The sequence below is a fragment of the Porites lutea genome, chromosome 10 (genome assembly GCF_958299795.1).
Source record: "Porites lutea chromosome 10, jaPorLute2.1, whole genome shotgun sequence".
In the NCBI taxonomy this organism is placed as follows: Eukaryota; Metazoa; Cnidaria; class Anthozoa; order Scleractinia; family Poritidae; genus Porites; species Porites lutea.
This window is the reverse complement of record NC_133210.1, coordinates 14,719,555-14,732,517: the sequence shown is the minus strand read 5'-3', so window position 1 is coordinate 14,732,517 and position 12,963 is coordinate 14,719,555. Positions and strand designations below refer to the sequence as shown.

The 12,963-nt window shown below is 39.0% G+C and overlaps 2 protein-coding genes across 2 annotated transcripts in view; one reads left to right on the top strand and one right to left on the bottom strand.

Annotated features, from left to right (window-relative positions):
* The window catches only part of LOC140949840 (ubiquitin carboxyl-terminal hydrolase 25-like), a 33,429-nt gene extending 23,639 nt beyond the window's left edge, over positions 1–9,790 (bottom strand). Inside the window, exons 1-10 of the mRNA XM_073398980.1 lie at positions 9,641–9,790; positions 7,017–7,097; positions 5,800–5,871; positions 4,557–4,575; positions 4,372–4,419; positions 4,095–4,171; positions 3,371–3,402; positions 2,959–3,130; positions 2,064–2,141; positions 1,409–1,507 (exon numbers count right to left, since the gene is read on the bottom strand). Of these exons, the coding sequence (XP_073255081.1) occupies positions 1,409–1,507; positions 2,064–2,141; positions 2,959–3,130; positions 3,371–3,402; positions 4,095–4,171; positions 4,372–4,419; positions 4,557–4,575; positions 5,800–5,871; positions 7,017–7,097; positions 9,641–9,673 (711 nt within the window). The 5' untranslated portion in view covers positions 9,674–9,790. The remainder of the gene's footprint in view (positions 1–1,408; positions 1,508–2,063; positions 2,142–2,958; positions 3,131–3,370; positions 3,403–4,094; positions 4,172–4,371; positions 4,420–4,556; positions 4,576–5,799; positions 5,872–7,016; positions 7,098–9,640) is intronic.
* Positions 9,791–12,749: 2,959 nt separating this feature from the next.
* The window catches only part of LOC140949811 (peripheral plasma membrane protein CASK-like), a 31,499-nt gene continuing 31,285 nt past the window's right edge, over positions 12,750–12,963 (top strand). The window contains exon 1 of the mRNA XM_073398942.1: positions 12,750–12,946. Coding sequence (XP_073255043.1) covers positions 12,897–12,946 — 50 coding nt within the window. The 5' untranslated portion in view covers positions 12,750–12,896. The remainder of the gene's footprint in view (positions 12,947–12,963) is intronic.

Here is a 12,963-nt window from a genome sequence, read left to right as displayed (position 1 = left end):
GTCAGAAGTCATCCATTTTACCTGGGGGCCTTGGGTACATGCTTACTTGACTTTTATGCAGATAATTATGTCAAGAGAAATATTAATATCAATCATCACTTCTCCACGAGATGGGAAATTTGTCACCAAATAAAAGTCAGTCAGTCAATCAACTCTACTTGACTTTTGCCTGGTGGACATAAGAAGGAAACACTGGTGAAAAGAAAAGACCAAATTTGGAAGAATTTTGCATTTAATGAACCAATGACGTCAAAACTGCAGCCTTCTCGCAGGTTAATGCACCATTAACCAAGAAGACCAGGGGATGAGGTTGAGTTGTTTTGGTTGTGAAAACAAAAAAGGCAGACATTTCACTCATTTCAAGTGTAAGAACTAGGCAAAATAATAGCTAAAAACATGGCAAGAACAGCAAGAAGACAACTCGAAGGGCGACATCTGCTATTTGGAGAATATTTGCGGAGCTGAACAATCCTAAACGTGCACTACTGAAGATGACCTTAGCATCAATAGAGGTAAGCATGTTTTAGTTATGTTTTTAAACTAGGGATGAATGATAAAACAGTTAATTGAATTCGGCTTTCATATCATATGAAGAATTATGGAGATCTCGGAGGGTGTTATCTGCCTCGGCCTACAGCCTCGACGGATAACACCCTCAGAGATCTCCATAATTCGTTATAAGATACTCAGCCTCATTCAGCCTCAACACAGTCTTTTAATTTAATAATGATAGACAATTGCTGTTCTGATGAGCAACGAACTTCATTATCATCTTCAGCTTCACGGTGTCATCCTACTATACAGATGTCCATAACCCACCCTACTCTTTTACTATACAGTCAGCTGCTCCCCATTCTCTACAAGACCGTGCTTACACAAAAATTACCAGGAGCTCAAAAGCTCTATACCTTTGAAACTCAGGGAGCTCAGCTTTAAGATTTTGTCCACCCAAAGGCAAAACTAAGTAACCAGGGGCCAAACCCGTCTCCTATATAAGAGCACAGCCCAGTTCTGAGACACCATTTTTACGTAAAAGTTGGGACCAACACTAATATCTAGGTATCCTTTTTAAGGGAGGTGTCCATTAAGAGAGATCAGATTGTACATGAGTCTTAAAAAAAGCAGTGAGCAAAGAAAGTAGTGTCTGATAGCTCAAGACTAGTGGATTTTGCTATTGGGCTAGTGAATTCTGTTCTTACCTTGCTCCATGGGCAAGTGTAGTTTTTTGAGGGGTTCAAATTACAGAAGAACTGTGTAATCAATCCTGCTTATCAAAAAGTTTTGGGGGCTAGTTGAAATGAATTTTGGGCTAGTAAATGCTAGCCACAGCTTTCCTGAATGGCAAGCCATAAAACTGACTTTCTTTGCACCCTGAGAAGGTTTATAAACAGCACTAAACACAATATACCTGCACTGCCTTAGTAGGATCAACATATTTTCTTTTACTTCCGAGCATCAACGCAAATATAATTCGCAGCTCAGTCATGAAGGATACACGATAACTGTCCTAAGACACAAAGCATTGTGAAAGAAAAGCAAAATCAATCACAACACAACAGACACACAGTAACTGTTCTCTGACACAAGGCAATGGGAAAGAAAAGGCAAAATAAACCACAAACACAATAATCTAAATCAAGATGCTGAAAATAAAATCAGAGTCTTCTATTGAAATTTCCTTAAAATAGTAAATTAAAAATTACTCAGTATAATCTAGTGATCTCGGTGATCTTAGTAAAATACTAGTACCGTACATGTGGTCTTACATTCTTAAGTCCACAAAAGCCCTTTGCTTATGGGTGACTTGAGAAACTTTCCTTGTGCATAAAACTCATTTCCTAATTCTTCGAAGAGCATTGCTTTAGATAGCCATTAGAGGAAGAAGGATGTCCATTACAAAGTAGCACACTCAAGAAGTAAATCACACATTGAGATCAAGACCAGGTACAAGAAGTTTGATCAGTAAGAGTCATCATACGATATTATATTATTGCATCAGCTTTGTCAGCTTTGTGATAAAGGACATTTTGCTAGTTTAAATAAGTCGGTGCAATAAAACTCACCTCTTGTTTGTCTGGGGGATCAGTGAGTGGAATATAATTCAGAACAAGTCGACGGAAGACAGGAAGATGAAACAGCGACTATTAAGAACAGCACACCAATAATTAGACACGCAATTAAAACAAGACAGTGAAGAAAAATGAGGCTTTTTTAACCCAATTGAAGGGATGCAATGCATAACTGAGGTTTTGTTCACAAAAACAGTCAAGGGTTTTTTTCCAAGTGCATTTGCATTCCAAAAAAGAGGCCATTGCAGCAGTCCATTGTCATTGTACCGTTTTTTTGTTCATTATACCATTTTTTTTATTCATTATCATGATTACATGACAGTAATCAGCACCTACATGTATAATAGAAAGAAGAAGTCGTTACGTCATCTTGTCAAGGTAGCGAAACTTCTCGATGACAACAAACTGTCACTTAAAAAGTGAGTTTGCACTGTTTCAACCTTCATCGATGTTATTCAGTTCCATTTTAATTTTAAATTGCCTGGGGTTGAAATCGAAAGGACCATATCTAAGTTTAGAAAAAGAAAAAGGAAATTTTTGTGTCATGTTCACATACTCCATAACACAGGTGCGTAAAATTGGGAAGTTTCCCATTGCAGTCGTGCAACGACAGCTGAAAAATGTACAATAAAGTGTGATGAACATGCAAAGTTATTGTTTTTCTATGCCTATTGCTTTTTTACTGATCTCGTTGCTGTGGCCGCCGTCATTGCTTAAGCTCCTTTAATTGTTGTGATCCAGAAATTTTGCTACCATGATAACGAGACGTCACACTTTTGCCATTTTCATTTTTTTACTCATCATCACTCCTCATAATGTTTATCTCCATTAACATATACTAATAAAAATATTTTCCCCAGTTTAGAGAAATTAGTAATAGTGATTGTACCTGAATGACAGCACTAAACCAACAAGTATTGCCAACATTCTTGAGGCCCACAGGACACCCATCCTGCCTTTGCCGCTCATATGGGTTCACAGGATCCACAAACCTGACCCAGGGATCACCTCTCTTTCGCTTCAGCCCTGACTTGTTTTCTGCTAAACTTGCTTCCAAAACCCTTCCACAAACCACACACAGTTTCACAATGATAACAAAAATAATACATTTGAATAAACTGACTTTTGACTGTATTTGGTTTCACAGAAAATAAAAATCCTACAAAATAGTACAGGTTGAGGAAGACTTAGAAAAGTGCAAAAGGTCTTACATTTTTTCCAGCTAAATGAGGAAGTTATTATTCTAATTTCAGAGTGAGGAAATAATGTCTTACAGTATCATTTTGCTATTTTCACCCTACCTGCTAATATCCTGTTCTTCCACAGTGATTCCCTGGAAAATGAACCATATCGATACAACAGATGAAATATAATTTATTAATCAGTACATCATTGTGCAGCCAGGCTTTGCTACAACAACACTCAGAGGCTCCTGGTGACTTACTTTTGCCTTTTGGGGTATTTGGGCACAATAACTTGCATGCTAGGTGCATCTGATTTTGATTCATAGCTTAGAATTTTAAGGCTCCTGGAAGTCCCCCTTACAGTGCAGCCTTGATTGTCATCAACCTTATTTACTGTAAAGAGAGCTGTCCTCCAATGAGCCAGAAAGTGCCCCCCTTCCCTTCCCCCACTGAATAAGTGTCATATTGAGGGACAGAAATATTAAAAAGAACAGCCCCCAAATAAGAGGCACATCCTTCAAACAACATAAAGATCAGGACATGTGTCGTCACCATCAGAAGCGGTCGCCGCTACTTAAAAGAGGCAGTCTTTACAAGAGGCTCCAACTACCAGTATAAGGCTTTGACCAAGAAATTTTGGCATTTTACAAAGGCAGTCACTTATGAAAGCTGGTAGCACATGGAGGTTTAACTGTATAATTTTTATTGCTCCAGTTTTAACAAAAAGCAAAGAGTAAGTATTTCTTTTTCTGTGCCAAAACAAAGCTCAATGTAGACATTTGAAATGAAAGACAACATTTCAGCTTTTTCCACTAAGATTGCCCAATTAAAGTTGGTGTACCTGTGCCTCCTGTAGACTGAGAGCAATGGCTTTCTCAAGGTCATCATCCTTGTCCTTTGTCAGATCAATAACATCCGCTGGAAATCAACATTTGGATGAAACACTATATATTAGTCTAAGGACCAATTTTGTTCAGCCTTTTGTTTTAAAGTATTGTTATAAAAATACTACATATTAGACTGGGTTGTTTGTCATTTTCATATTGCTTTATATTTGACCATCTTAGAGGCATTTTCATTTTGCTGATCTGACAGACAAAGAAAATTATCACACTCACCTTCTGTTTTACCAGGAGCATTTTGTGGTCCTATAAATGTTTGAGTTCCTGAACAAAAAAGCTTCATTTTATTAATTCTCATAAAATTTGCTCTTGATTAAATATTGATGCCATTGGGAGAAAATTGGTGTTAGAAGCAAGCATAGTCTATAAGAAAAATTAATATTACCCATCATGACACATACCTGTCTGGTTAGCTTCACCCTGCAAAAGATAAAGAAAATAATGCTATTTAATATCATGGGTGACAATTTTGGTGCAAAATTTCAGCATTAATTTATAACTTCACAGGTGCAATTTATAAAATTGCCATGGCAACCTTCCACGTGTCAGTGCTATAGAGACGGCAGCAAAGTTTTAAACTGTTATGCATGAAAATGTCAGGGCATTAAATGATGGTTTAGAAAACCTAAACCATGAAAGAGCACATCAAGAAGGATTCTATCAGGAATTTTGTCAAAAAATTCTGAAAATTATGAGCTTAAGGCAAAATTTAAGATGAAATTTATTATTTAGCAAATTGAGAAATTTTTGTTTTCACTGGACAAAAACCTTGTGCCAGAATAATTTAAACAATATCACATTCTTTTTTAACTTTTTCAAGGGCTATAGATGTAATAATAAACACCAAAGACTATATCTCTTGGGAGCCTGAGAAAATAAATGTCAAATTTCAGTCTCGTCCCAGTCATCCTTAGCGATTTCATATGTGACCTCACCTATCAAGCTTGTCGGGAAAATTCGCCAAGGACGCCTCGCGCTATCACACTTGGTTCCCAGCCTTCTCTGGTAACTCGGATAGCGCGAACTGGCCTAGGTACAAGGCTGGTCAAATTTCACAATAATTGTGAAAACACAGGAAAATTTTTCAAAAATAGTGTGACTGAAAATTTCATGTGTAAGATGTCACTTTGTGAAATTTGACATTCTATTTTCTTGGGCTCTCATAAGAAATTTTCTTTGGTGTTTTATTAAAGATAACTCATTACATAAATAGCCCCTAAAATGTAAAAAAGAATGCCATATTGTTTAAATTATTCTGGTACAAAGTTTTGCTCCACTGAAAATTAAAATTACTCAATTTCCTATTGGAGTCCGTCTCAAGCTCTAAGCTGTTCATTGCATGGAGTTCTCAATCAATAATAAATTTTATGAACAATGTCAAAACCTTACAATTGCGCACGTAATTTGTCACCCATGATATTTTAATAGGCAATCAAATGGTATGCTCGTCAAATTAGGGAATAATTTTACTTGCATTTTGTCCAAATTCTAATGGATTTGGACAACACATGTTTGAAATTATTTCCTAATTTCACTCCTCACCATTTGATTACACATACAAACCAAGCACAGTCTACCTCTCAGAGCACAGAAGAGAACCAACAAAAAAATGCAATCAATAAAAAAGTAGTCTACTGAACACACCTTATATGAACCATTATGGTTTTGACGATCAGTCAACAAACCAAAGGCCTCATCAAAGTTGTGGTTGCTAGCCTACAAGAATTAAATATTGATTAGACATACAAACAAACTTGACACAGGTGCTTTAACTGAGATTAATCTCTTATAAACTCCACACACACAGAAATACTTGACAATATAAAGTGTGTCATGATGCCTGAAGGGCATCAGGAGAGGATAGTTCTGTCAATAATAACCCTTTGGAGTCTCATGGCTGTGCTTTAACAGCACCCGGTGGCCTTTGGTGCCTTACATTTGCTCTGAAACAACTAGGAAATCTTTTTTTTTTCTTGTAGAAACCCTCTGCTGGGCATTCTATATTTCACAAGGCTCCCTTTAGTTTTTCTAAGAGCACAGCCTTGAGTCACTACATCAGTATCTTCATGTGGCACTTGTTTTGAACCTCAGCATGTGAGTATTGGGGGTACGAAGAGTTACATGTGGTTAATAACTGCATCGCTAAGATGGAGGTTTGGTGCCTTGTGTACCAAGGGGCTTCCACTATTGACAGCCAGCTCCTAGATTGAAATAATGCCCCCATGACTGGCACAACAGTACAACCCAACCATGAGCCCCCACACCAAAGGAAAGGAACAGGCACCCATCACACTGAAAAACATCAGTGGAGAAAAACCAACAAAGCGTAGGGGGAGGGCGGAAGGGGAAGAAAATGGCTGACAGAACCTAGCATGAAGGGAAACTGAACGCGCCGATGAATCACATGATCGATGTAACCAGCTACTGGGCATGCGCATGCCAAAGACCGCTGACCTCAGGCACTTAAGGCACTCTTAGTTGTTAACTCCTTTAAATTGGATTTAAATGCATCTAAATGTAATAATAATTCTGCATTTTGTTTCTCACTTCTGAGCAGTTCTCACTGATTTAACCCATGGGCCACCCATCCCTTTGGCATGGTAAGTATGTGTTCCACTGTTTATTTCAGTGTGACAGTGCCTGGTGGTAGCCACTCACAGGGTTGTCATGGACATGCTAAGCATTCGGCTTAGTTTTCCTAGTGACTCCACCTTTCCTTATCAGTCACCATTCCCCAAGCTCATTTATTGTCGATGGGTTTAACTGATTAAGAGAGACCAGGGGAGTAGTGTTAAAAGAAAACTCTGCAGATTACAGGTCTGAAGAGGTTGGCACCTCTGAGCTTGTTATAAACAACTTACAATATAAGCTTGGTTAGCCTCCTCATATGATGCACCTGTTGCTTCTTGTAGTTGACTCACCACCTCAGTATTAACAATAACCTGCATGACAGGCAAATAGCCATTATCTACATGTTCACTGTAACTACAGCAGAACCCCAGTAATTTTGAAGGGAAACGAAAAACAGTTTGAGTTAGCAAGGATTCGAGTTATCAGGGTTGCTTGCAAAATTCAATTTTTAGTTTTGAAAATTGATACTCACTAATTTTTCTGCACTTCTGGCAGCGTAGAGTGCTTCTGCGGTGCAAGTTATTTTATCAGAAATGGTAACATGATTAAGCTCTTTTTTTTTTGACAAAACGTGATCTGTTCGTTGCACCAATCAAAATCAAATTGCTTTAAGTGTTAACCGGTATTAGATTAGTGTTTTTACTGATTATACATACAAAAAGAGCTAAAGGAATGGCATCCTTTTAGAGTTTCAAGAACCAGAATTCAAGTTATCAGGGTAATTTTCAGTGACTGTTTTTATCAAGGGAAAGGAAATTTAGTTTGAGTTAAGAGGGAATTCGAGTTATCCGAGCTTGAGTTATCTGAGAAAAAATGACTGAAAAGTGGGGTGAAATCCAAGGGAAAATGGACTTAGTTCGAGTTAGCAGGAAGTTCAAGTTATCAGGCTTCTACTGTAGTAGTACTCATAGATTACAGAGTGCATTCAAGAATAGAGTATCTTTAGACTGGATGTACATAGAAATGCCACGGAGTAAAATTTAGTGATATCTACGAAATCCACGCATTGTAATTATTTGATAAATTTTCAAGCAGTCCTAAAATCTTTCCCTTAAGCATTACAGGGCTCAAATTTTCTTAAGGACAATCTGAGCCCATGATGTGCACAGGAAAGATTCAACGACAGTTAAAATTTTTTACAAGGATTTGTATGGAAAACCACTGAGGCGTGATTGGCTAGCAAGAGTTATTTTTCCCAAAAACATCCTTTTAATTTTTGGTGGCAGTTGCAATCATTATTTTTGAGATATATGGCTGAAATTTACAAAAAGAATTGTTTTCGTGTTTACAGAGAGTTGAGCATGTGACCAACCACTGCAAAAGGCCTCTATTCCATTAACTGAAATTCTGTGTAACATCTCGGCCGACATGGTTGGTAAAAAGGAAGATAAACAAGCTGCACGTGAGCTATTTTTGTTGCCTAGCACAGGATCATGGTCTGCCCAAGATGTACCAGTAATTCAACAGAGTGCTGAAAAGGCGGACTAACATTGAAAATGCAAACTTGTTCAAAAAAAGCCCAAGACTAGGAGTTTTGTTTTTCTAAAGTTGAATGCAAAAAAAAAAAATTCATTCATTAGGAATTGGCAGAAAGATTAAGGCTTACAATCAGGGACAAAAGTATTTGACACACTTGTTTAGAATGGGTGCTTTTGTCAAACATTTAATTCATTTATTATTTCATTCCTTTTAAACGCCATAAATCCCCTCACCCCCCGAATCAATGTTGTCTGAAGTAAAAGGAAGACTTGAGGGTCCAAAATACAACATTGATTTTAGGGGGAAGGGGTGGAGGTAGACAAGGAAGGGGATAGGTAAGTCCACTATTCAAAAAGGGGCCATTTTACAGAAGTGTCTCAACACTTTTGTCCTTCATTGTAGATAATCTCAGTCTTGAATAATTGACACAATAGGGTTCTTTCAAATATCTAGGATGCAGAATTTCTGTTTTTGGATCAATTATTGTTGAGATGGTTTTGAGACAATCTAGGATTTTTCTTTGCTTTTCATGTTGTCATGTGCTTTTTCTATTGTTTGTACTAGATAATGCTCTTAAAAAACATTTTCTTCCTGGCATGGCACATATTCAACGGAAACCACAGATGGTTTGCTGCAGAGTTTTCTCTTGGGGGCGTAAACAAACCAACTACGCAAAGTATAGTGATGCAAACTACCTTGTGAATGCTAAAAGTCATGCCGCAAAAAACCTCTGCTCGCAGGGTACATGTTGTTGGAAATTTTTTTTGCTGAGATAGTTGTTTCCATCTCCTGAGACTGAATTTAAACACTAATTCTTAATATCAGGCAACCTTCCCTGCTATCAGAGGCCTCTTTTCCCAGGTATTTGGTTGGTAGGAGAAAAGGGCCAAAGAGACTTCAAATCTTTGGATGAATGAAATCACTTGTGCCATGAGTTCATACTTCCTTATACGAGTTTGACAGAGTCTACACTAAGCACAAAGAACTGCAGAGTATAACTACAACGACAGCCGGAAAAAGATCATTCACTGGATTCTCATTATCATCAGAGACTAAGATTACAGACGTAGTAAAACGTGCAAATTTTGTTTGAGGTTAAATACCTACCCGAACACGTTGCTTTTTTATCGATCGTAATCATTCGTTATTGGTTTTATAAATACTGACGGGAGAAAAATGTGAGAGGAAAAAGCTCCCTTCTCTTGCAAGACAAAATAATGTAGGTTTAGTGTTTTATAAGTCATTATATACTAATAGTAAACTCAACTTTAAATGACTAAACTAAAAATGACTTACGAGCTTACTCAACATTAAGCTTAAGCTGTTAACTTTTACTACCACTTTGTAAAAAAAGTCATGTCAATGAAACTATTACCTTTTTAGCCGATGAGGGGTGTTCAACGGTCATAACTGTCAGAAATCGTTGGCAGCAAAACGCTGCCTTGTGGCCATTCACATCGCTGTCAAAAGGACTCTCATCACTTTAGCTCGAAATGTCCGTGAAGCCGCCATTTTAGTCACAGAATATTACCCACAATGCATCGGTAGTAAACACTCATGGCGTGTAGGGGAGGAGTCCGTGAGTCACTCTGAAAGGATGCAAGAAACGCGCTTTTTTAGAAAGTCTAGTGAAGGACCACGGGCGATTTCATCATTAATCATAACTATAACAAAATTCTCAAATCTGATTGGTTCTCAACTGCCCTGATTTCAGCCTTAATAGGACAGTTTAATAGGACAGTACGCGTCATGCCTAAGTAATTGGACAGTACGCGCCATCACGCGCGCGCTTAAAGGGCTTTTTTTTTTCATAGCTAGCGAAAAAATCTTGGAATTTCTTGTGTTTTGATTTAAAAGGAGCCCTATATATCACAAATTTTGTTAAAGTTATAATTAATTGGTAACAGAATCTCGTGTCGTCCAATTCGGTCTGTAATCATACTCGTGATTAAACAAATCGGACTCCCGCTACGCGGTCGTCCGATTTTGTTAATCACTCGTATGATTACAGACCGAATTGGACTCCACTCAGTCCTGTTACTATTACTAATCATCACCAATACTTTTTCCTCAAATTTGATTGGTGCATTAACTGCTTTATCTTTCACTAATAGGGTTGTAATCCGGCAGCGTAATCGGACAATTGGCTGTAATCGGACACCTGTAATCGGACAGTTACATTAGCCAATCATATTAAGGCACTCAGCTAAATCGACCAATCACAGAAGTTATCACAAAAACCATAGCAACAACTACACTTACCCTACCAAACTGGGGATTTTCCAAAATGGACGAATTTGTAACGCTAGACATAGTCTTCGCCAGTGATATTTTCCCTAATTTTCACTGAATTTTGGACATTTGGTATTCAAATGCTCTTTCACCAAAAAAGATCTATGCATTTATTTTCTCGGAAATTGTAACGGTTATGACGAATTGGTAACAGGACTTCGTGTCGTGCAATTCGGTCTGTAGAACAAATCGGCCAAGTCTCGCTTCGCGGTCGTCCGATTTTGTTAGACACGGCTTCTCGGACGATTACAGACCGAATTTGACCGCCACTCCCTATTACCTTTATCCATCACCCTAGCTGCAGACGCCCGGGGGGGGGGCGGGTACTGCCATATATGGGCTATATAGGTATGTGCCGCTGCGAAGGGTATGGTTTTCAGGCAGTTTACTCTAAGATAGGGTATATAAATCAGAGCGTTTGGGTCTAGAAAAGGGTACATTTTTCAGGAAGCTGATCAGTTGGTTGAAGATTTTATCTGGACTAGGGAAACAGCTACTCTAGGATAGGGGGATTTGGGGGAGTTTACTCTAGTATAGGGTAGCAAAATTCAGCTGAACTAGCTCTGGTATAGGTTAAGGGTTCCAGGGTCCCAGCGGCACATCCCCACCCAGAAATTCCTAAAGTACCCCCCCGGGTCCAGACGTCCGTTCTCGTAATACCAGGGATAAAACGACCGTGCCACTGCTGTGCGTATGGTTTGATAAGAAAGAAAAATAAAAACTCTGCAGTATCCACCACCCTTGGTTGGTCATATATGATTTTAAAATTGTGCTTGATCAGATTTCTAGGTCAAACTTGAGGTGCGTCTTGCAGCAGCGCAGAACACGTCTAGTTAGTCTTTACAGGCTATAGAGTCTTTTAACTGCGTTTTTAAAAATTTTAAAATCAGGACACACCTGCTTTACTGCAGTGCAGTTTTATCTGTTTTCTTAGTAGGTCACGTGATCAATTAAAACAGGAGGTAAACAGGAGGCTCCTGATTAAAATAGAAAAAAACTGACGACAGTAGCGTTGAGCATAGACCCCAGTTTTCTGGCCAATTCCGCTCAATGGTTCCCTGCGAGCAGAGTCTCCGCCGATCTTCCTAGATAAGGAAGATCGAAGGAGACTCTGCTCGCTGGGCAGCTCAATGATAATATTTTATGTTAAGCGCGAGGAGCCAGTTACCCGGGTTAAAAGGCTTTGCATATTATGATGCAATAGGCCCCTGGGGGCGCGGACAAAGGTCTTGACATCCAGTTAAATTTTAATTATTATTTTCTTGAAAAAAAAAAACAAAACAAAACAAAACAAAACACAGACAAAAAAATAAAAGAAAGGTAATTGGTGCTGTGTTACTCTGAGGGACGAAAAGAGACTGTAAAAAAGAATAAATAATATTCACAACAGAAAATTTGACCTCTTTGGCTTTCGACTAGCCTGCGAGCAGAGGTTTCTCTCTTGCATACGCAGTCGTTGGTGGCATGTGGCTTGACAGACAAGTCACGCGAACGACTCCGTAAACGCTAAAAGACATGCAAGACTAAAAACCTCAGCTCGCAAGGTGGCTTTCGAACCTGTCCACTGGTGCAATTTTCGATTGATAACACCTACCCAACAGCAGGTAATTAGAAAGCCATTAGAGCAGATCAGAATTCATCTGAAATAAACCTGTTTGGTCTAAATTGTTAAAAAATAGCGTACCCTTCGTAGGGGGTTGGTGCCCTAATGAATGGGCTCTATCATCCGTAACGCTCTAGCGCATACTAGCGCTCTCTGTTTTCCGGTGTCTTTTGTCTAATGGCGATACTAATGAAATTATTTATCAAGCTGGGTCCGTGCTCGACTCGTGCTATGTTTAAGAAGAGCCCGTGCGGAAACATAAAGAGTAGGTGCGATCCCTGTGGGAGTCCGAGAATAAGGGAACGTTGAGATAGGGGGTGATAGGGGGTTTCGGGTGCCCCCATCGCCTACTCGAGCCAAGATTGCGTGATACAAAGGAGTTATTCGGTTGCTTGGAGGCTTAATATACACGCTACCGGGATCCAAGGAACTCCTGCTGTAAAAATACATTTTGATTCCTCTGCGGTCGACTCTTCTGCACCCACAAACATCCGGCTCTCCATCCGGAATGAACACTTCAAAAGCGGGGCGGCTACACGGCTATAGCCGAGCTAAGTAACCAAGCTTCCAGCTGTTGTGGGTCATTTCATCTGATCTGGGCAAGGCACTCTACTTTCGCCCGGCCGTCTGATTTTATGTATATATATTTAGTCATGTTTGAAAGGGTATTAACAGCAAGATCATAAACTCGGCAGCGAGAATTTTTTCTTCCAAAAGAAGCGATTTCAAATCCGCCATGGAGAAAGGCTTTCCTCCACGGTTTGAGTTGCAGGAACAGATCGGAAAGTTAGTATACCGCGCGG